At 50.0% G+C, this 24,513-nt stretch overlaps 1 protein-coding gene and 1 long non-coding RNA gene across 6 annotated transcripts in view; both read right to left on the bottom strand.

The window, feature by feature from the left end:
* The window catches only part of Epc1 (enhancer of polycomb homolog 1), an 81,100-nt gene that overhangs the window by 49,097 nt on the left and 7,490 nt on the right, over positions 1 to 24,513 (bottom strand). For 3 of the 5 annotated variants that reach the window (XM_060380628.1, XM_060380629.1, XM_060380630.1), the window contains exon 1: positions 6,651 to 7,091. The exons of 1 other annotated variant lie outside the window; for it this stretch is intronic. In XM_060380628.1, the coding sequence (XP_060236611.1) occupies positions 6,651 to 6,803 (153 nt within the window). In that variant the 5' untranslated portion in view covers positions 6,804 to 7,091. Of the gene's footprint in view, positions 1 to 6,650; positions 7,092 to 24,513 lie in introns of those variants that run through there. One more of the 5 variants, XM_021654857.2, reaches the window with a different exon arrangement.
* Positions 5,536 to 6,154, bottom strand: LOC132653151 (uncharacterized). The gene is made up of 2 exons (XR_009590888.1): positions 5,853 to 6,154; positions 5,536 to 5,764 (listed from the first exon to the last, which is right to left on the bottom strand). It is a non-coding gene; the product is annotated as an uncharacterized LOC132653151 (long non-coding RNA).

Below are 24,513 nucleotides of genomic sequence, written 5' to 3'. Positions count from 1 at the left end.
CATGGTGGGGGGTGGCTGGAGGGTCCTGTCACAGTTGCTGTTACAAGATGTAGAACAAGGAAGACAAGTCAACTGGAAGTGAGACACGGAGGGTTATTTCAAGACTGGATTCCCAGCAGCTCACTTCCTCAAGTTAGGTCCCACCTCACAAAGGTTCCATACACCCAACAGCTTCATCCACTGGAGTTCTAGAGTCTTAAATAAATAAGCCCACGGGGACATTCCCTTCCCAGCCTATAACAACTGTCTTCTCATGGCTTTCAAACCATTCACTTTCAATTGCTTCCTGCACTACCGTGCCATGTACCCAATTAAAGTTAGATTAAGAGGTTTTTCAGCCAGGCCTGCACTGTGCACACCTGTAATCCCAGTACTTAGGGAGGCAGAGGCAGGCGGATCTCTACGAGTTCGAGACCAGCCTGGTCTACAAAGCACGTCCAGGACAGCCGAGGCTACACAGAGAAAGCCGTCTCAAAAAAACAAAACAAACGAACAAACAACCACTAAAACAAAAAACACCACAAAAAAAAAAAAAAACCTGTCTTCCACCTGGAATTCTGCATTTTTAAAATCTCACTGCCACTTAAGAATCGGGTTAAAAGTTTACTTTTCTACCTTATCATCCAGTCATTTAATTAAATACTGACACTTACTACAATGCCAGACACAGTTCAGACTCTAGAAACACACCCATGTGCAAATGAAACAGATTTCCCAGTCTCGTAAGGCCCACGGGCTGGAATCTTAAGACACACAGAACACCCTTGTGAGGTCAGTGCTGCATCCACAGGACTCAGTAATTTTCCAGAGAATGCAACATTTGCTACTTAAACGGACTTAGCTGTGTTTTCTGTCTGCACAATGCCTTTCACCTCAAGTATCTCTAAGACAAACAAATTTTTGCTTTACACTTCAAAACTACAATAAACACATAGATATTAACCTCAGACATCCTTTACTGATAAAACACGATTAGAAACTGTGATTACAGAATTCTGGCTCTAACCCCAAATTCTCACAACAATCAACACACACTGGCAATTTCATCCATTTATTTCCTACACATCCTTCAGAACTTGGCTTTAAACCAGAGCCTAAACTTGAGCTAGGACTAAAACAGAACCAGTTACCCACGAAGCTGGACTACCTTCTTTGTAAACGATGAAGGACACCATTAAGTAATTCAAGACTTAATTCAGTAAGCTATGTGACCCTGCACACGTGAAGCTGAAGCAAGCTTTTAAAGCGAACCCTGCACTGTTCAAGAATCAGGTCTGTACTCATCAAGGCTGCAACCCAGACAGGCTGCCAGACCTCAAGGCCAGAGAGGCTGTCCTCTGTTTCAACACAGCAGCAGCCAAGCCACTGCTGGGTGAAGTTTCCCTACTGCAGCTCACGGTGCAGAGCTGGGCAGCCACTGCGTTTAAACAGCCTAACGGCCCAGTCACGCATCAGCGTGAGCTCTAGGAACGTTAGCAAAGACTTGAGACTGCGAACTTGCAGAACAGCAGCAACAGGACAGCACTGAAGGAAGCAGAGGCAGGCAGATCTGATTTCCAAGCCAGCCTGGTCTGCAGAAAGAAACTGTGTCCTAACATAAAAACAAACTTCAAAAGCTGGTCTCCGAAAGAGACAGCCAGAGCTGTTATTCAGAGAAATCAACAACCAACCAACCAACCAACCAACCAAAACCAAAACAAGCCTTACATAATCAAATAAAGGCCATTCTGTTTTTAATAGAACCCTGGTATAATATTTAATCCTTCCCGAGACAAGCTTTTACAAAGTCTTTTATCCCTTGTTTTTTTTTTCTTTCTATTTTTAAACAGTACTTTTAACTAAGTTCTAGTAATGAAAGGAAAATGTAATTTGGTAAAAAATTTTATTGCTCGTCACAAACAACCCACAGAATTCCTTTAGAAACATAAGCCATCCATTTTTACTGTAACTTCTTTAAAAAATGAAACTGAGATATAAACTAACCCCAATATCAAACAGCGTATCAAAATGGAAGCAGAACTTAATCCGAGCCGCACTCAGGGTTAGCAGCCTCACTGCCTCCGGGCTGATCTCAGTGGTGGAGAGCTGAGAGAGCACTCCTACCCAACATGGTCCCAAATAAACATACAAAAAGCTCACCGAGACAACCAGGCATGCAAGTTTTCCATGGGTCCCTTCTATAGTTTTTTCTTTGGTCTCTTTCTGGTTTGCCTACTCATGTTTTTCAATTATTTTCCCTTTTTTAGATTTATTTTAAAAATAACTACCGTATTGAGACAAAAGAAAGTTTCTACTGAAATTTCAAGAATGTATGAGCTTTCTCCCTCAAAAAACACTTCGAAATTTTTTATCCGCTTCTGGAGGGAATTCAGCAACTTCCAGAAGCTGTGTACTCTCTGACCCCGGCTCAGAAGCTGGCGCTCTCTTCAGGTGTGGGGTCGCACCCCTATCATCGAGGCATCGGGAAGCAGACTTGAGTATCAAAGGTCACAACAAGCCTCAGCCACCAGACAATTATCTCAAGCCAGTAGAACAACGATAAAAGAAACTTTTCCCGAAAATTAAACTTTATTTTCCCAAACATCTTTGTGAGTAGATCCTTTACTACCCGATATAATATGGCCAAATTTTCTCAATTCCTTCCTAATCCAACCATCTGTAGTTTTTAAATTCTGCTTCTGTGACAACATGTATTTTGCTTCACTTGCAAGGCTGTTGACAGAATAGAAAAATGGGCTGAATTTTGGAGTTTTAGACACAGGAGATAAACCTGGCTTAACGTATTAAGGGCAAAACAAAACACCCCCCAAAAGAGCTTTCTTTCAAAATCAGAGTTTCAAGCTGATCATTTAAACTGTCAAGTTTATTTTTATGAATCTGAAAAACTAGCTCTCATAAAGAATTTTAAGTGTAGAGCTTTTAAAATTAGGAATGTTTGCTACCTTAAACATCTTTTAGAAAAAAAAAAAAATAAAGCTGCCTATAAATCTTTTACTTGGGTGTGGTAACACTGTATCAGACCAGAATGAAGGCAAGCCAAGGCAGGATTTCTAACTTTCTAGTTAGACTCCTATAAATCCAGAGTTGGATTATGATAACTAGATTCTATTCTTTCAGTCTCAAGTGACCACATGGCTAATATCAATGTAGTGTCATTTTATCCCAATTACTTCAAATATCTCACCCAGCCCAATCTATCCAGGAAACAGGCTGTCTCCATGCCTTACCAATGATGGCCCATTCTCCTATTCCCTGCCCCCAAAAGTAAAAGTGGCTCGGATTTGCCAAACACCACTTTAAGAACTAGTTAAGATCTGCAAATGTTTCTGTACAAGAAGACTGTGAAGTTCCAATGTTGATCACTTTCCTCAACTGTAACAAACCCATCCAGTAGTTACTCCCTTTGGAAAGGTCCCTTTCAGTTGTAAGTAAAGCTGTCAAACTGTTAAGATCTCCTAGCTAATGAAATTACACAATCAAGAGGTGCTAAATGATGGGACACTCACCCCTCACTTGTTTTCCAAACTTGACTTTTTTTTTAATTACCCCCCCCCAACATTCACTTTTCTCACCAAGTGACTAGTCTTTTCCTTCTCCAGGCTTTGAAATTAAGGGTGACTCTAAAAACAAAATTCTTATCAACTGTTACTTTTTGACTTAGCAAGGTGCTACTTATTACACTGTACCAACTGAAACATTGAATCCCCAACACTTACATTTTAATCACTTCAAGCACTACAATCCTTATTTTTCAGTTCTACAATGAAAGCTTTTAAATGGAAAAGTAACAATTTGCTTTTTTTATCCCTAGGGAAAAAAAAAGGTGTATAGGTATATGTGTGTGTCTTCATTTACTTAAACTTGTTTCTCTCTCTCTCTCTTTTTTGTGAGAGGGGTTCTCTGTGTACCCTTAGCTGTTCTGTGCTCACTTTGTAGACCAAGCTGGCCTTGAACTTGCAGAGACCTGACTGCCTCTGCCTCCCAAGTGCTGGGATCACAGGGGTGCACCACCATGCCTGGCTTTAAACTTGTTTAAAAAAAAAATTAGGCCAACATATTCATCTTTTTTTTAAGGTATTAGGGATAGGGGCCCAGGGCCTTCCACTAGTCCTTTGCTTTTGTATTCATTTTGCTAGGGTCTTTGTAATTCCCCGGGCTGGCTTCAGCCTTCTGAGCGCAGATCTGCGCTTCCAGGCCTGGTCCAGTTTTATTACTGAGGCCAGCAAGCAGGAGTGCACTGAGAAGTCAGCCTCCCAGCGCTAACAGGTTTCTACGCTGGCTTTGGTGGCTTACACCTAATCCCAGCACCCACCAGGCTAAGGAAGGGGGACAGTGTATCTGAAGCAAGCCTGGGCTACACAGCTAGACTGAACCACAAGAAATACAATAAAGGAACAAGTACATCCTTGCATGCCACACTTCAGTTCCACAGATGTAATTTCTTCAATTCTGAAATGCTTTCATAGAAAGCAGTGGGTAAGAACTAGTCTATCTACATCTGTTGTCTAATTAGAATCCTATAAACCCATGAAGTTGGATTATGATAAGATCCTATTTCTAACAGTCTCAAGATGGGGACTAAATAAAGAAGATATCTTCCCTTTAAACTAGACAGTCAATTCAGGACCTGAGGCGGCATAGCCCGTGCCTGCAGACGAACTCCGCCTCAACTCTTTTTGTAAGTACGGAAGGTTAACTTCAAATTCCATCATGTTTAGTGCTTTCCAATACTTTACAACACACTACTTTCAATACTGTGACTCACAGAGCCTGTTACTAGCAGCTTGACATACAGGATTGTGGGGCAGTTTGTTTCCAGAGGATTTTAAGTTTCTTTACTAAGAAATCTATGACTCACTCATAGAACAATTTTGATTAGTTGGGACTTGAAAAATTCTAAACAGATGATGGAAAAACAAATCCCCATATCTAAAAAAGCTGGAACTTCACCCGCTAAAACCCAGTGACAGCCACTGCACACCACCAAAACTGCTACCGTGAAAAACAAACAAAAATCTGTGATTGTTAATATGCACGGACAGACCCGTCAGTTGCGCTCAGCTCTCAGATAAGCAAGACTTAACTCAGTTTCTAAACTGTACTGTTGTGGGTCTTGCTTAGTTAACGATTCCCACCTTAGGCACAACTAGAGCTATAAATTCATTCCTCAAGCAGGGTAACACCGGCACCCCAACTTCAAGGCAGTTATCTGTAAAACTTACACTGAGAAACAAAAAATAAAACAGAAAGACAAGATTCTGCAGTCACAAGTACTTTAATAATAAAAAAAAAACCAAACCACTGAGTTTAAAAATAAACAAATGTCACCATTCTACTCTAGGTTGATACAAGTCCAAATCACGAGCCCGGCTCAGACAACAAGGTGCTAAGGGTCGGCAGGCTAGCCCGCACATCTCAGCTACTCCACACACTTCGCACTCCGCTGTCAAGCGAGACAGACTCAAGACAGACTCTCCACTGCAGAGCAACGTTTGCCTGTCCAAACGATTCCACTTGACGAGGTTAAACAACCCAAGCAGTTTGAAGAGTTTTATTTTGAAAAACGTTACAGAGAATGGAAAATTCTTACAGCACCAACAGAAGTATTACAGAACAATTTTCCACAACAAAACTGGAGCACACCAGTCCACGGGAATCCTCGACTTCCTCCAACTGTCAACACTGCACCCTGTATGGCTGGCCCCGGAACCCAACGTCTGCAAGTCCTTAGAATCAGAGGTCATCAAGTTAGAGTGTTAACGATCTGGGGGAAACGAGAGGAAGATGCTATTACGTCTGTGTCTGCGGCCGACGACCCCAGCAAGGTACAGGCGTCGGCTAGAGTCAGTCACCTTACTGCCAGGACGTCTGCGGAAAGCGCTCAACTTTAGCTCGGCCCCTCGGCGCGGACTCGCGCGGCGGGCGGGCCTAACTTACAGACCGCCGCCAAGTTGCAGGCTTCCGGACGGCTACCCACTGCCAACCAATCTGCAACACCGTCTCAACGATCGGGAAGCAGGAGCCTGCTTTACGATCCGCCGGAGCAGCGGCCCTGCGCGGGGAGTCTCTCCTCTGCGAGCGGGGCGCCCCGGCTCTCCCTCCCTCCCCCGGCGGCTCCACGTGCGGCCCGCGCCGCGCCCGCCCGTCCGCCCGCCCGCGGGGAAGCGCGCCCCCGGCCGAGCCCGCAGCCGGCGCCTGGCCGCCGCGGCCCCGCAGCGCCACCCAGCGGCCCTCTGAGGGGCGCGCAGGCGCGGCCCGCTCCCGGCTCGCGCTCCCCCCCCCCCCCGCCCGCTTCCCTCTCCATCCGGATGCGCAAGGCCCAACCCAAGAGCGGAGAGCACAAAATGGCTGCCGGCGGCTCCGTCACGTGACCCCTTTGTGCCTTTCGGGCCCCCGAACTCCGCGGGCCCCGGGTACCGGCGGCCGCGGACGGCGGGAGGCCCTCGGGGGGGAGGGGGGGGCGGCGGCGGGCCGCGGCCGAGCGCCGGGGGAGGCGGGGGCCCGGGCCGGCCGGCCGCCGGGAGGCGGCGGCGCCGGGAAGATGGCGGCCATTTTGTGTGGGTCTGCTGCTCCGCCGCCGCCGCCGCCGCCGCCGCGGGCAGCCGAGGGCGCGGGCCCGGCGGCGGCTCGGCCGGGGAGTTAGCACGTACCGACTCCTCTTCCTTCTCCATCCCGGTGGGCATCTGCGGCACGGCCCGGTTGATCGAGGCGTACTCGTGCAGGTCGGGCAGGTCCTCGCAGCGGAAGACCGGCAGCGGCTTCGAGGCGTCCAGCGCCCGCGCCCGGAACGACAGTTTACTCATCTCAGGCGCAGCAGATCCCTCTCCGCTCTGGGGAAACGGCCCCGGCCAGCGGGATCATGGAGGACCGGCGCCCCGGCCTCCACTCGCCTGCCGCGGCCGGGGACTTGGGGGCGGAGCGCCGAGCCCGCCGTGCGGGCCCCGACAGCAGCCGGGAGGGTGGGAGGCCGTGCCGCGCCGCGCCTCGCTCACTCCTCTCCTCAGTACGCCATGGCCAACATGGCGGACATTAAAACTCCACGGTGCGCTCTTCAGCCAACCCCAGCCATTCCCCACACTGCATCGCGCAGCGGCGCGGGCGCGCGCGGGGGGAGCGCGGGCTCGAGCGGGCGCCGGCGCCGCGCCACGGAGCGCGCGTCCCGCCAACCCCCGGCCCGCCGGCTCCCCGCGCCCCGCCGCCGCGCCCCGAGGGCCCAGGGCGGCCGAGCGGGCGGCGGGGCGGGCAGCCGGCTCCCGGGCGGGCGGCGGCGGGGGAGCCGGGCCGGGCGCGGGCACCTGCCGCCGCGGGCCGGCGGGCGCGCAGACGGCGCCGCCGAACTCCGGCACGCCAAAGTTTGGACGCGGCTCTCAACAGGTTCAAGTCCCCGGGCAGGGGCCCACCGGGGCCCGCCGCAGAGCCTGCTCGCGCGTGCGGCCCCGGGGCGCGCTCCCCCGGCCCTCGGTCTCCCGCACCCTTGCAGCGTAATTGAAACAAGCGGAATAATTACCGCTAATTGTAACAATCTTCGCTGAAACATTTTAAACACAGTTTCCAAATCCCACAGACAGCCCTGCGCTGCCGGGCGGCTCCCGAATCTCTGCTGGGGGGTTGGGGGGGGGTGAGAAACGTCCCCCGGGCCACACTCGCGCCATCTGTTCCCCGGGAAACTTCGTGAGGCCGAAGACATGTGGCTGTCCAGCGGCCACACCAGAAGTGGGAGACTGGAAGTTAATTTATTAAGAAGGGGGCGTCGATAAGACCGCTGGCATCTGGTCTGCAGTTCGCACGAAGAGCAGTGCCCAGATAGCTCTTCCCGGGGAGGTCTTTTATAAACTGGAAAGACTGTTAGGATGGATTTTAAAAGTCTGGCGGCAAAATTTCAAATGTTCATCAAGATTTGAAAAACGTGTAATAAGTCTGCTTTCCTCCCCGAGGGCTGCGTAGTAAACATAATCGCTATTCTTAAATGCAGGGTTTGATATGAACTCTTAATTAGTTTAGAGTACACAGGCAAACTCTCTCTCACGTTAGTTTCTGTGTTACATTAATTACCCCCTTCGTCCCACAAGAGCACGCCTCGCCACACTGGCGCAGGGCGAGCGGGCTGCAGACGGCAGCTCCAGGCTACCCTAGAGCTCCACTGCGCGGCTCGTCGCCGGGGCGCCGCACTTCTCACCTGCCGCCCTCCACCCCAGCCTTCGCTGACGCCTCTCCCAAGGACTCGGGGTGAATGCCAGTGCACCCCAGGGCCAGGCTCTGCTGAAGTGTTCACAAAGTTTGGGAGATGATAGCCTGGTGAGATTATGCAGATAAGCGTGCGTTAGGGAAGGGGAGGAGGGAAGGAGAGGTCGCCAGAGCCCTGGGAGATTATATGACATTCCAGCAACCAGAACAACTGCCAGATGCCCCACGGAACATAGGCAGGCTCAAGAGTTTGGGAAACGTTGGCTGAACATTACAGCGGCAGTCCTCTGGCTGTGATGAGGTTACTGACAGCCCTGGTGGGAGGATTTAGAGTTGGGGGACTGAAGATTTTAGAGGACCAAATAGTGTTTGCGGCCAACGAAAAGATCTTTTGATCTTGGAACGACAGCCTCCCAGGTAGGGGGCGTGGCAGCATGCCCTAGGCCGGCTCCCTGCAGGGACAGGCATCACAGCCTAAGGACATGTTTCCACATCCTCCAGTGGCAGTAATGACACTGCAGAAATAAACTGTTTTAAATCTTCCTCCCCGACAGACTCAGATCTGCTTGTCAATCAGAGTGTTCTTGTTCAAACAGCACACCTGCTAAGCACCCATTTTGGAGTCAAGTTCTCCATTCACATCCTAGTACCCTGGAATCAACTCTCAGGCCCTTCTAGGCTTCTCAGGATGGGGCTCCACTCCTCTGAGGGGCAGGACAGAGTAATAAAGGCTCACATCTAATTTTTCTCAGTTTTATGAGGAAAACCCTTCACTGTCACTATCTCTTCCAGTTTTTCCTTAAACCTCTTTCTTTTTCTAAGTATCCCCAACAAAAGATACACGAAATTCTCAACGGTACAAAAATGTATAGTAGCACTATATGCTGAATACACTTACTTTTTCTCAAATGGAAACATGTTTGTAGTTGAAAATGGCTATAATTCATCACAAATACATACTGAACAAAGAGGTGATAACAGTCTCTCTCTGTAGGGGATACAATGAGGGAGCAGTGAACCAAGCAAGGGAGCACAGCAGGATGTGGGGGAGAGGACTCGGGTTCCAGCACCCAGGAGGCCAAAGGAGAGTAGGACTGCGACCAGCTTGGACTATATAGGAGACCCTGACCTAAAAACCAAGCAGGCGAGACACACACACACACACGACTTTATTTCACATGCATACAGACTTCCCCCCCCACACACGTGGGTATGGCAGCAGACAAGTTGGCCAAACATAAGATGACAGCATGGGTTCTGGTTCTGAGAAATGCCACGGGGGAATGAAATAGTGGAGGAAAGAAAGGTATTTGTGGAGGAGCTGAGCTGTATCAAGACGGAGGAGTGGCTGCCAGCACGAAGGAAAATGGAGAATTATTTAGCAGGGGGCTCCCACAACAATCCTGATACCAAACTAGCAAGGATGGCACATACCTTTGATCCCAGCCTCGTCTACAGAGTGATCCCTAGGATAGCCAGAACTGCTACCTGGAACCCTGTCTTAAAAACCAAAGAGAGGGAGGGGGAGAGAAAGAAAAGTACAGAGATGTAGCTCTGGAGTATAGGTGCCCTTGCTGTTTGTTCTGAGACAGGGTCTTGCTATGTAATCTAGGCTGGCCTGGAACTCAATCCTGCTTCTGCCTCTTGAGTGCCGGGATGCTGGTGCTGAGTTGACCCGTTGTGTTGTGTGTGTCCAACGCCTCCCCCCCCCCCCAAAGATGCAAGCAGGATGAGCAGCCATAAAAAGCAGAAGGAGGTATGGTAGGGGCAGAGAGCTAGCTGGGTCAAGGACTTTGTTCTTTCAGAAGGGGGAGAGAAATGGACATGTCTGTACTAAAAGCAAAGGCTGGCACAGTCGGATCAACCTCAGGAGAAGCTTACTCATACAACATGAAGGCAAGAACGAGGAGTAATACAGTTAAAGTCCTGGACAGAAGGACAGGATTAAATATCCTAACAGCAGCTTAGTGGAGTCCAGCTTCCCCATGCCTGCAATCACTTAGTAAACACTAAATCTTTTATTCAGAGCAAAACAGTGCTAGAGAAATGAGAAGACACAACAGGTATGACCCCTTAGACGAAGATGCTGCTGTTGTTCTTAATTGGGGAAAATTGTTTTCTTCTTCTTTAAAACACAGGGTTTCTCTCTGTGGCCCCTGGCTGTACTGAGACCTGCCTGCCTCTGCCACCAGAGTGCTGGGAGTAAAGGTGTGTGCCACCACTGCCTGGCTGGGAAATAGCATCTTCAGGTACGAGTGGATTAAATGAGAATGCTGGTACTGAGCAAGAGCAGCAGTGTGAATGAACATGTTTTTGCCTACGGCAATAATTGCCCTTAACATGTTGTATTTTATTTTCATAATAAGCCACGGAAGAAATGACAGGAAAAAATTCTTCCAACGTAACACTTAAAATATAGACTGGGTCCCTTTTATGATTTTTTTTTGCCTAGAAAATGCTAGAAAGGATATGTTACCATTTGTATTACAATGTATTTAATAGAGTATCCCAGAAATCATAGCTGATGCTGAATTCTCTATATTGTGATTTATACTTATAATTAAAAAAAAACCTCATATAGGATACTTTACTGTATAAAGTATATATTCTAAAGTTATAGAAAATCTACTTACCACCTAAAAGATTTTCCCAACATTTAGAATTTCCATCCTCTAAGGGGGGCTGGCTGAGTTTGAAGGTCTCCAGGCATGTCCCTCTAGCTCCTACAAGTCAGTTTGGGTTTTGTTTTGTTTTTGTTTTTTGCTTACCCTGTAGGCAGGTAATTGAGACTTCTGGGTGGTATTTTAATGGAGAGTCTACCCTTTATAGCTGGAGAAGTGGTGGAAAGCCCAAGTTGGAAACCACTGAAACTTGAGCTTGAATAGCAAAGACTTAGTGTTTAACAGAGAAACCAGATTTTTTTTTCTTTCTTTTTTTTTTTAAGTTTTGTATTATTTACTTTACATCCCAAGGGTGCCCCCTCCCTCCCCAGAATTCTTTTCTAAGTCGTGCTTAAGACTAAATCATAGTCTAAGTCATGAAGATCTAGGTGGCCAGAGGAATAAAATTCCATCTTGGAAAAAATATATAAAAGACATAATTAATCTGTCTGTGTTCAAAATACTTGGCAGAGTGTCTCCCAAATGAATTGTGTAGGGCTGGACAGATGGCTCAGGTTAGGAGCACTGGCTGTCCTTCCAAATGTCCTGAGTTCAACTTCCAGCAACCTCATGGTGGCTCAAACAAACCGTGTTAATTACTGCCGACACACTCAGCCCGCTCAGGTATGCTCATGAGACTTGGAGTCCAGGAAGGAAGAAGAGTCTGAGCAGGAGGCAGAGTGTGAGCGGCCTCGGGTGTGTGTGTGCCTTACAATTTTGAGTAGAGCGGACCCAGAACCTGTGCGCTGTTTCCAGGGCAGGCACTGTGGGCCAGCACGAGTGCCCAGGAGGGCAGGGGGGGAGACGGGAAGGAACAAAAGGCTCCCGGGGAAGCATCGACCAAAGCGAGTGCTCAGACAGGTGGGGGGAGTGAGGGCACAGGGACGCCCAGCTGCTGTCCTACCCATCCCGGTACTGTCTCCTCAGCAAACAAGCTGCCTTGGCCGGAATGCAGCGCTGCTCATCCCAGCGCCCGCTTTCACGGATGCTTTGAGCGACACATGCTCTCTGCGCCCAGTCCCTTCCGCAGGGAAGAGGATGTGGTGACTCCAAACCTGCCCAGTAAGGTTGCAGGTGCCAGAGCCCAGAGAAGGAGCCTAGCAGAGGTGCAGGAATGTCAAGGGCGCAGCCAGCAGAGGGAAAAGAGTGGGAGAGAACACAAGAGGGGGTGTTGGGAAACACTTGGAGACACGCTGAGCTCATCAGGAGAGCAAATGGGGAGGTCACGGGAGCATGGCATCGTTGTTTGTTTGTGGTTGTTTTGTTTTTAGGATGCTTAGTGCAGACAGGCTGATAAGTTGGTGCGCTGGAGCAACACGGCCTGTGGTAGCCGCATGTGGCAGTCATTCACATGGAGGGCCAACGCCACGCAAGATCTCAGGTCATTTCCAAGTGCCCTCCCGGGATGACTTTCTTACACGCTTATTTCTTTTTCTACCGTTGGAAGGGGGGCAGTGGCGAGGCCCACGTGTACGGTCAGAGGAACACTTGTGTCGGAACTCTGTCAGATGGCTCCCGGGCACTGAAATCAGGCTGTCAGGCTGGGCACCATCGCACTGGCCCTGCCCACAACTACACCTCTGTAGTGTCTTGCGGCTATGGTGTGAATGTGAAATGTTCCTCACAGGCTCATGTACTTGAACAAGGGGCCCGGCCACTGGTGCTACTTGGGGTACTGTAGAACCTTCAGCTGTGGGGTGTGGCTGGCCACACAGGCTTCAGGGCCAGGCCCTGAGGACTCTACCCTAGCCTTGCTCCCACTGTGGCTCCTGCTTCTCAACAGTTACCAAAGCTCCAGTACCAGAAATTCAGCTGCGTCTTCCCCAAGACTGACTTTTCCCTTTCAGCTGCTCCTTTCCTCGCTCTTTTGTCTAGTAACAGGGAAAGCTAACTAATTCATTCGCCGCCAAAGGAATCACCTTGAAGCTAAGTATCTGCTCTGGTGGAGGCCCTAGCCCAAGGCTCTCGGTGTTCGCCCTCTCGACACCCTGCATGAAAAGGATCCATTCCACACATGCTTTTCAGAATTTCCTCCCGTAGGGCTCAAAGACACAGCAGCTACTGCACCAAATACCTGTCTGTCTCCAGGGCTTATTGGCAGGGGCAGAACTCACATCCAGATCTGATTTCCTGAGAACCAAGTTTCCCAAACACAAGACACAAAAGCCCCAATCCAAACAAGACAAGCAGTGCTGTGCTGACAACCTAGTATGTTGAAAGGTGATTCTCCGATTGACTCTCTCACAAGGTTAACACTTCCATGTTTTCACTTCTGCCAGTCTTTTTGGGTTTGCTTTGTTAGTTTTTGGTTTTACTTTTTCCTTCGCTTGTTTTACACTGACACACTACCGTTTTGTTATTGGAAACAGATATTGCTACTATCTGTTTCATGGCCTTTGTATCTTTGTAATCTGAGGATGTTCCTTTATCACTAAATATCATTTTAAAAGTATCTTATGTTTCAGGCAGGGTCTCATGGTGTAGCCCAAGCTGACCTCAAACCTGCTCCCTTCAGCCTTCTATCCTATGTTCAGCCTGATAGTATGTGCCATAGTTTCTTAATTTTATTATGTTAAGCATTAGCCTCTCAACGGATCCTTCCTGTCCACTGACTCTTGTTGACTATAAAGAACACACATCAGACCAGGCATGGTGGTGCACCCCGTTAATCCCAGCACTCGGGAAGCAGAGGCAGGAGGATCTCTGTCAGTCTGAGGCAGCTTGGGCTACATAGCGAATTTTAAGACAGAATGACTGTACAGAGAGACCAAATCTCAACAAAAAAAATCAAACAGAAAGACATATGTAATCCTAATGGACCACTTATGATAAAAAAATGATTTTAAAAAGTCATGGTTTGAGACAGAAGAGAATGAATGTCTTTGGTTCTTTGAATAGTGATGATTCATGTCTATAAAAATTAAAGCGGACAAACTGAGCTTCATCTGAGCAGCCAGGGGAAAAAAACTTGACCTTAAATCCTATCGCTTCTTTCCAGGTATTATTTGGCATTTTCCAAAAGTATGTTTTTTAACACATGAGTTCAGATTCTGAGATAAGAGCTACACAGTGATATGGAAACAGTGGGGTCTGTGTGTAGCTCCACGGGAGAACACTTGCCAAGCATGCTAAAGTCCTTGCATTCCACTGAAAACATAAATAAATAAATGAGTCACAAACTAAGCCTGGATAATACTACAAATTATATCTTGCCTGTTAAAAAGTTGTGGGTTGGTGAGGTATAGGCTCAGAGGCACCCTGAAGAGGCACCGGGATGCTTAGTACAGCGCATCTCAAATGTATCTGAATACACCTATAGCACACTTTAGCAAATTCTAGTCATGACAACTCAAAGAAGCAAAATTTCCAACCATATCATGCACCTAATTCTGGATGCCTGACACCCAAACTTTGAAAAAGCTCGAAGATCTACATAGCCACAAAGTATTCTATTTATTATCATATTGGTTAAGAAGATTTTGTGTTTGTTTTTAACTATGTGGGTGTGTGTACATGAGCACAGCTGCCCTTGAGGCCGGAGGAACGTGTAGACCCCTGCAGCTGGGGTCAGAGGTGGCTATGAGGCACACACATAGAAGTGGGAGCGGAACTGAGGTCCCCCTCAGGAATGGCGGGTGTTCCTAACTGCAGAGCACCTCTCCTGTGCCATTAAGATTTTTATCCTGATAGAAAAAATACTAAGCAAGACATTTAAACAAAGACCTGGACAGAATTCCTATAGAAACTGGAGCAGAGCAGATTGCTACACTCCACAATATTTTTGGTGCCTAAAACTTTATATCTAAAGAAGTCCAGCTTTATTTAATCCTCAAAATTTCTCACAGTGATCCTGGAAATTGCTTTACTCTAAGCCCTTACAACTGTTCTTTCCCATTTAGAAAGCTAAGAATAATAAACCTATCAGTGAGGACACCTATTAGGAAGGGCGCTCTAAGAATTTGATGAAATACTTCATGCAAAAGGAGTGCCTGAAGCACTCACCCCTTCTGAGGCTCCTTCTGTTCACTGTGTTGAACAGGCTGGCTATATAGCTCTGGCTGGCTTCAAACCTGTGATCCTCCTACCTCAGCCTTCCCAACGCTGCGACTATGGGTGTGCGTCACCTCGCCCTCTTCCACAGGACCCGTTTGTAAAGAATATCTGTACTATAATTATTTGACTTTCCGAGTCCTTGTGGTTGCCAGGGAGCCGAACCTGGCAGGCACACACCCTATCCCCAGCTCACACCCACAACTCTGCAGTTTACTTTCTGCTTGCTCGGCAAGAAAGGTAACGCTGTCTGTGAGGGTCTCGACTCATCCTCAACCCAAACCCCTTGTGATGCTTCCAGAACCAGCAGAGAGCAGAGCATCTGCACAGTCGACAGGAGGCGATCTGTTCTGGTTTCTTCCCATTCGGCAGATGCGCACCGCTCAGGCGAGCGAGGCTTGGACGAGGAACAAGCCCTGCTCTGCTCACCTCACTGCCACAGGCTCAACCATCACCCAAAAGGTTCTCCACTGTCGGCTCCAGTGCCTACGGCCCAAAGCTGCCAAGGCAAGAGCTGAGCGGAGAAAACTCCCCAGGGTAGCAGGGCCTCTTGACACAGCCAGAGACCCTAGGTAGGTAATCACGGTCAGAACACCCCCGGGGACCGGGAGGAATGGCAGCCTCCTGGGTTGAAGCTCTGCACCCCCGCCCAGCATCTGCTCCTCCTTCAACACTAACTGTCCCCGAGAAGCTTCTGTGTAGAACCCGTGTCTCCAGGACAGCCCTGCTCAGAGGCCGGGGTTAGACTCGACCTCACCAATAACTGGTAAACACTCAGGTGTGTGAGGGGGATTTGTTGTAAAAGCAAGCTCTCTCTCTCCTCCCCTCTGCTTCCTGACACACATGAGAGAGCAAATGAGCTCCATCACAGGCTCACGACCACGGTGCACACGACACACGGCACCCGGGCCGACTGAGTCAAGTAACCATGGGCTGAAACCTCAAACCGTGAGCCAAACTAGGTCTTTCCTGTTGATCTTCTCGGCCACAAGCCTTGACCCTCAGCTGACTGACACAGTGGTAGCACAGAAACAATCAATTTCTCGGTGGTCTGACCTCACACGGACGGTGGGAGGAATGATCGCTCGGCCTCTCTCCTCTTAGGCAATTATCCAGAACAAGTGACAGAGTGCAGTGGGAACACTCCCCAAAAACTCCAAGTGCCTTATGGATGAGTAGATTCAGTGTCACCCCGGCCAGCTAGGAAGGAAGGCTGCGCCTGCTCAACGTGCAAACTTAACCCCAGATTTAGTCCCTAGGGAAGGCTCCTTTACCCGCTTTCACAGGAAATCCTCCAACTTTACTTATTTTAAGACCCCCCTCCTTTAATTTATCTTGCCATAGTTCATCACTGGGCATTGGAGAATGTCTAAATCAGGCTCAATTTTACATAAATGCTGGCCTGGATTTATATCAACCATTCAGCTATTCAGTCCCTTCCCTTGAAGAAAACTGTAAAGCCTAGATCATTGCAAATTAAGTCTGTCTGTCTGTCTCTCTGTCTGTCTCACTCTCTTTCTCTGGCTTACTCTCTCACTGTCTCTCTCACTCTCTCTCTGTCTCACTTTGTCTGACTCTCTCATTCTGTCTGTCTCACTCTCTCATTCTTTCTGTGTGTATGTCTCACTCTGTCTCTCTCTCTGTGTCTCACTCTGTCTCTCTCCTCCCTCCCTCCTTCTCCATCCCGTCCCTGAGGATGGAACCCAGGGCTCTGTGCTTGCTGGGCATTCTGGGTCTCCAGTAAGAGTTAACTCCTCTTATTCAAGGCAACATTAATGCACACACACACACTTTTCTGTGTGTGTGCATTTGGGGAAACACCATGCTTGCACCTCCCCTTTCTAGCTTCCCTTGTCTGAACACAACTCTTTGTTTCTTAAGTTGTTTCAACATCCATGCTTTTTCAGATAATTTAAAGTTCACAGTCTATTAGAAGAATCACGGTTCTTAAACATTAGTTGTGAACAGACTGTACAATTGTCTTTCCTAAAATTATTCTCGGTGGGAATAAAAATAATTTTATGTAAGTATACAAGAAGAGGGCTGGAGAAATGGCTGAGAGATTGAGCACACTGGCTGCTCTCCAGAGGACCAACGATTGGTACATTGATGGGCATGTGAGTGAAGGCTTCGCTGTAGAGGTGAACCCCCTCCTCCTCGCTGAGCTTCCTGGCAGAGGTAAGCGCTCAGCTCCAGCCTCCTCACCTGTCACGGTGTCATGCCTCGCCACAGCCTAGGGACAACTGGGTCAGCTTCCACTCCCAGCACCCATGAGGGGGAGCTGAAAACTGCCCAAAACGCCAACCGAGGGACCAGACGCCCTCTTCTGGCCTCTGCAGGCACTACATCAATGAGGTGTACAGGCAAAGTACCCACACAAAGAAAATCATGTAAAGAGCATGACTTCATAATACTTTCCCCTCCTGCTGTTTCCAGCCACGTGATACTTTTAGAATCGACACTTGAGAGTGAGCTAAGATTGAATCCATAACGATCTGGCTCACGGGCATCTTGTTTGAGAGGCTCCGCTCCTCCTCTGCCAGTCGTGAGATCTCCTCCCTCTCCCTGTGCGTGGGAGCCAAACCTCAAGCCTCATTCTTGCCACACTAATGCTCTCGCACTGAGCTACAATCACCCCTAGTCTGATTCTGACCTCCGTCTCCTGGGCCCCTCGATCCTCAGCTCTGAAAGGGGTGAGTTCTCAATGATGCTTCTTCACTTTTATGATTATCGCTGTTTTCCCACAGTTGATAGAAAAAATGATATGAGAAATTAAACACAGAGAAAGCTAAGCAGACGAATACCCCCTGAGAAGCCATGCTCGTGTGTTTTTCTTCTAACCTTTGTGTTTACACCTGATTCAAATATTTTTAATAAAACCTCCAACTCAAAAAGAGAGAGAAAAAGCTAACAAAGTTCAGAGGTCAGGTAGTGGCACACCCTTTAATTCCAGCACTTGGAGGCAGAGGCAGGAGCTTCACCCCGGAACTCACACAGGGGTGAAGAAGAGCCCCAGATCCACTGGGTGCTTGCTCTCTGACCTTGAGGGAGGAGGGCACAAACACCCACCCACCACACGATCACAATGAGTAAAAAAATTAAAAAGCTTTTGGGACGAGGTTGGTAATGACACTGTGCCTTCAGCATTTCCTGAGAGCATGTATATCAATGCGGTGCCCAAAGATTACTTAGAGCTGTAAGAGTAAGTAAGTAAAACTGGAAGAGATGCTCCTGAGCCGGGAATTCCAATGGACGGAATCAAGGGAGCGACGGTGTTCTAGGAGTTCCTAACCCTGACGGTAAGCAGGGGTTTTTATTTATTCTTGTCTCCAGCCCTGGGTATCAAAGGCAGGGTTCTCTTGCATGCTAAGTACCCATCCTGCCCCACAAAAAGGCTCACTGGATGCAGCTCTGTGCTAAGTGTGATCAAATGTGATCCAAGCAACTGGAAAACACTTCGTTAGAACAGGAAAGAAGGGTGACAGATTAACAGGAAGAGAAAGGCAGAGAAGTCATAACAAGGGCTTACACGGAAGGGACTTGGAAAATTGTCTGGGGAGGAAAAAAAATCTGCAACTAGTGTGTTATTCTTCCTGAAAGGGATAGAGGATCTTCTAGTAACAGGTTTAGAAATAATTAACACAATCGTGTCATTTAGGAACTAAACAACAGTGACAGTAAGACTTCATTGTTTAACAATCTCAAGTGCTATATGTACAAAGGATCAATTTCAGTCTGTGCAGAGAAGGTTGACTATGTTCTATAGAACTATGTTTTCATGATCTTATTTTGTTTAGCAAGCCTTACCCTGTGCCAGCTTTGTACTATAAATCATGGGAGAGAACAAAGAAAAGGATGTTTTTACCCTGGTCAGGGTATTTTCTCTTCACATAAACAGGGAGCATTATTTTATATCCTACTTGAAAGGTATAGTTTGTTATTTTTAAGCTTCCTGATTGCAAAATTACTTATTGAAATAAACTCAACGGGTAACAGTTCATAAATTTACAAAGCAATCTATTTATAGCTAGCTCAGCCCAAAAGTCTATTTGCTGTTTCCGGTTTTCCTCAGGAAAGTTGGAAGTCAATATTCAACAACCATAGAATAATTAATTTGGCCTTTTAAAGAGTTAAGTTTGAGGCACAGCAATACACACGGAGAGCAATCTATACAATAAATAGGCTCAAATACGGAAGCAAGGTGCTACCTGCGCCACACACAGGCAGGGTGCTGAGACTCACGGAGGACAGCAGAGGGAAGAAAGCTATGCCAGCAGAGGGGGCGGGCAGAGAGGGACTGAGAGCTCAGGTGGGGCTAACTCACTGCAGTGCAGACGGTGGTGAACTGCAGCCCACAAAGAAGGTGTCTGAGAGGAAGGGGAGGTGGCTCCGGTCTACAGGCCCCTGTTGGCCACGCCTGACAGACAGCCTGACTCCTGGAACCCACAGGGTGGGTGGAGACTCCCCTGCAGGCTGTCCTCTGACTTCCACAGGCACAATCCTGTGTGTGGCCAAACAGGTACACCCGCGTGTGCTCACATGTGCTCACACAAACAGGTGTCAAATGACCCTTCAGGCTGTGTGAGGCACTACCAGTCTTACGGGTGACAGAACTAACCATTCAGACATTTTAAAAGTTAGCCCAGGGTGAATTTCAGCAGCAGTATTCAAGGAAATCTACTGCAGACAATTTTAAATTTGAATAGTATGAAAAGTTTCATTAAAGTCCAAACAAACAAACAAACAAGGCAGGCATGACTGTGACTGTAGTCTAGGAGGACAGAGGACATCTGAGACTGAGGCCAGCCTGGGGTACTAAAGTGCTGGCTGCACAAAACAGACAAAAATAACCCCCAGACGTCGGCCAGTTACAAGTTTGAGATTTTAAATTCCATGTATTTGGTGCATAAAGTGCACACTAAAATTTAAAACTGAGTGATTTGTTTTGCGACAGGGTCTCAGGTAACTGAGGCCGGCGTTGTGCCTCTGCTGGGGTCAGCGCAACGGCCCACACCTGGCTCAATTCACGCTCAGCTACAGCTTTGCTCGCAGGAGCTGACAGTGGCGGCTGGGAAATGGAGGTGGCTGCTGGGAACCGGAAGGTCTGGGCCTGCAGTCCGCCACTCAGCAGCTGAGGGTGCAGCATCCTCCTGAGGGCCTGATGACGACCCGGCCCCGGCAGCAGGCGGCTCACAGGCACCTGTAGCTCCAGGGGTGCCCTCTTGTCGCCTCTAACACCTGCCCCCACACGTGCACACCCCCAACCACACACACGTACACACAAAAAGACAGTAAAATCCGTTTGAAAAGGCAAAATCTTAGATCACGTATGCGTGCTTCACATAAATGTGACGCTCTGCACACGCACTGAACCTCTTCTGTCCCCTACAGGAGGCCATTCCACCGTCAGCCCATCACATTCACGCTACTGTTTTTCTGCCTGTTAATTTCTGTTCATCCTGGGAAAAAGAATAGTGGGATTAACATCAGTGGCTAGACGTGTAAACCCACAGGGGCCAGAAGTGTGATGTCCTGTCAATTTTTTGATGCCCTCGAGCTGCCCCTGCTGCCCCAGGCCCATGTTTGCTAAAGCATGTCTCCTCCTCTCAGCCTTCCAGCCTCTTCCCTCTCCCCTCAAGCCCAGCACAGGCTGCGGCAGCTCTCCTTTCAACGGCAGTGGGGATGTGAGTGCACATGGGTGGGGGGGTTGCTCCCTGTGCCCACCATTCTGTGGTCAACATTTGGGTGGGTCCAGGGGCACCGAGTTGGACATGCCCAGCCTGAGGCTCCAAGCACCAACTCTGCCTCAGCTGTGTTCACGGTCTTCACTGGCACGCCTTGTCCCCTTGTCCCCTTGTCAACCTCTGCAGACACAAGCCCACCCCCTGCCAGGTGGAAGCCGCCTTCTCTCCAGAGAAAGCCACCCACCCATTCCCAAACCCTGCCCGCTGCTTCCTCCTTAATTCTCAGCAGGGCTTTTGTTTGGTTGAATGTGATGAAGTTCAGTAAATGTCTGCTTTATAGTGAAAAGGAGGTAATACAGCAACTCTTGCGAAGTCCGTTTCCCTCACCGGTGTGTGTTTATTTGTGTCTCTGTGTGTGTGGTGCTTGCACCTGAGTCTGTGCACATGAGTACCCACACACGCACATGCAGAGGCCAGAGCAGTGTGCTGGTGTGTCCCTCTGTCCCTCTGCACTTTACTGACAGGGTCTCTGAACAGCATGCTCTCAGGACCACGGTGCCCACCCCAACACTGTGGCCACAGAAGAGGCATGCGCAGCCTCTTCCATGAGTGTCGGGGATTCGAACCCAGGTGCCATGGTAACAGAGCACCTGTTCTCACACTGAACCCTCTCCCCGGCCCCTCCCCAACTTCTCCACCTTCATCCATGTGTGTGAGCGAGGCATGGTGGGGTGGGGGCCGGGCTCACAGGTAACCGAGCACTCCAGCCTGAGCCGAGCTCCCAGACACGTGCCCTTCGCACACCCACTCTCCTGGGGTCAGCTCTCATGCCCCCCTGTGGGGTTAAAGGCTGGCTGTCACGGTGGTGCTGTGGGGGTGCAGCCCAGGGGGGTTCTCACAAGGGGAGGTGGGGCCACCCAGTGAGCGGGTGTGCTGTGCCCCAGGATTCCGAGGCTAACGCCTGGCACCCCACAACAGAGCAGAACTCACGCCCAGCCAGTGACTATGCTAACCACCTCGGGGACCTTGTTTCAGGGGTCACAGCACGCAGGCCAGGGCCAGTCACGGGGCGCTCCAAACACACGGGCTCACCGTTCTCTCTGCCAGCGTGCGGTGGCAGCACAGCCATGTCAGGAAGCCCAGGTGGCAGGGGCGCAGGTCAGAGCCCAGGAGAGAACAGCGAGGGGCACGACTCATTTGCACACCAGCCTCGAGGGGGAATGGAGGGCCGAGTCGGCGGTTCTGCATTGCGCTGTTAAGACGGGCGCTCTGGGAACACTCGGACGAAGCCCGTGAGATGCCCTGAATGTGCCACACACGCAGGCTGGCTGCTCCACAGCGAGAAGGGGAAGCCGTGGCCTCCTGGCGTGTCTGATTGCCGAGGCGTAGGTGTAAAAGGCTACTCGCTCTGCATTTGTTTAAAGATTGGGAAATGTGTATTCCAAATATCTGCCAGCTGAGGGAGTCACTTGTGCAAGGACCATGAAATTCTAATCCACACCAAGCATGGTGGCTCACGGAGTCAGGAAGGTCACAGGCTCGAGGGCAGGCTGGGCAGCACAGTGAGGACGTGCCTCAAAATAAAATTTCAGAGCGACTGTAATCTTCTTTAAGAACAGGTAAGGGCAGGTCAATATGTAGGCGCCTGGACTAGCTTCTTCTAAGTTGAAACACTCAGCAGAGCCCAGAAAGCCCAGGATGAGAACCCAGCCGCCTGGTAACTAAAATCTGTTTCTCTAACTCCAGCAAGCCTGGAAGTCACGGGGAGGCAACAGGCAGGACTGTGGTGAGGGTGTAAGTGATCCTCTGACAGCTGGGCACACCGCAAGCCAGGACTCAGCGTGCACAGGACAAAGTGCAGAGCGCACTTTCTCAAACAGGGGCTTACGTGGCTGGCCTTGAACTCACTATGAAGCCCAGCTAGTTCTGTGTTCCACCTCCCGCCCCTGCTCTCTTTCTGAAAGGAACTGCTGGCCGAGAACTCTGGAGGGAGGGAGGGAGAGGCCAGCCCTCTACACTCGCCCTAAGTCAGTAAGTAGCACTGACACACTCAGGGTCCCCGGAGGCGGGCCATATTTATAGGTTACACGTCTTAAGTGTGGAAGGCCTTTGTAAGCTCTCCCTGAGAACGGAGGATGGCCGCTGGCTCTGCCAGCTGACGTCTGTGGAAGGTTTGTGGCCTCGGCGTCAGCTCCCGGTTTCCTCCGTGCAGCTGTCTCTCTTTGGCTCGCCCTGCCCTCCCAGGAGAAGCGCCAGCTTTGGGGAAGGAGATGAGGGCCGCACCACTGGCGCCTCACACACTGCCCCAGAGCGCTGGCCTCCCGGCCTGTTCCACTGGTGGTTTGCTCGTGTGTGTGTGTGTGTGTGTGTGTGTGTGTGTGTGTTTCAGTGTTTTGGGACAGGGCCTCTCTGTAGCTGCCCTAAAACCCGCTGTGTGGACCAAGCCAGCCTCGAACTCACAAAGCTCACAGCCACTGAAGGTAACCCCCACAAGCAAGTGTGCTCCAGGAATTGGTGACCCTACCTACCTCGTCCTCAGCACCCGGGGATCGGAAATCGGGGATCGGAAGCTGCTGAGGAGGCCACGCCCGGTTCCAGCCACGCCTGCCCGGCCTGGGGCGCAACCTGGGCATTTTGTTTGCACGTTTCTAGGCGAACCCGTGTCTGCCGAGGGCCGGGAATGTGGCCCAGATACAGTGAGCCTGCTGAGCACGCTCGGGGCTCTGGCTTCGGTCCTCAGCACCGCGGCGCACAGGTGGATGAGCACACGCGCATGCGCATGCAGCACCGAGCCGCACCAGGATGAGGGCCTCAGTCTGCGGGAGCTTCTGGGGCATCGGGAGTATCTTACAGTCTGTGCTGCCTGCTTGGCCTGCAGACGGTGTGATGGAGAAATCAGAACCTCCGCTTTTAAACTGACTCAAATGTGTACATAGGTGCCACGTGGCAAGTGGGTTAGTTCCCTGGAACACACAACCCTTGAGGTTTACGTCATTTTAAGGAGCCGAGTCTATGACTTAGCAGAGTCTATGACTTAATGGCTACTAAATGATTCTTTGTTTTAAAAGTCTCTATTACATCTATATGTTTAGTGTGCGCGTGCATGTGAGCTTGTGTGTATGTGTGTGTACCCATAGGCACCATGCCCTGCATGGGGAAGTCAGGGGACACTTCCAGGGAGTCGGCTTTCTCCTCCTGCTGCGGGAGTCCTGGGACCATTAGCCAGCCCCTTCAGCTGGCGAGGCAGCTCAGTGCCCCCAGGCTTCCAGACTCGAGGCCACAGCAGTCACTCCTCTGTGCATCTTCACCCCATTTTCCTGCCGTGTACTCCAGCTGAATGGAAGGACACACTGAAGGTCACGCTGGCTTCTGAGGACAGTGAGGACTGACTCAGCTTCTCCCACCTCACATCCAGGTAGGAAAAAACCAGCAAAGGTCTTCAGGAGTAAGTGTTCTTAAGTCTGGCAGAGTGCCAGTGGAGAAGCGGGGTGACTGGCCTCTAGGAAGTCCGCTTTATGCCTGGCGTTGCACAGAGCTTTCCAACCCGGCGCTGCGACCTCTGCCTCGGAGGATGAGTTTCCAGTGATCGTGGGCACAGCCCGAGTCCAGGGGCTAACAGGCCCTGGCAATGACAGCACCCCTTTCTCTCGTCCCATCAATGAATGGCTTGTTCACGGCGGGTGGGGCACAGAGGAACTGCCCCCTGCCACAACTTCCTGCTGAGTAAGACCAAACTGTGTTCCCCTGACTTCCAAACGGCTCGTGCACTGTGGGCCGTTCTGAGGTTCCAAAAGTCCATATTGTTTCACTCAACAGAGCTGGAGAGAGCAAGAATGGACGTCTCAAGCTTCGCTGCCATCTAGACCAGGGTGCTTCCTGCTGCCACCTTCAGAGCCGCCACAAGCATGCGAGTAGCCACCGACCCCACCCGAGCC

The sequence above is a fragment of the Meriones unguiculatus genome, chromosome 3 (genome assembly GCF_030254825.1).
Source record: "Meriones unguiculatus strain TT.TT164.6M chromosome 3, Bangor_MerUng_6.1, whole genome shotgun sequence".
Lineage (NCBI taxonomy): Eukaryota > Metazoa > Chordata > Mammalia > Rodentia > Muridae > Meriones > Meriones unguiculatus.
The sequence above is the reverse complement of the archived record's forward strand: the minus strand, read 5'-3'. Positions and strand labels throughout refer to the sequence as shown.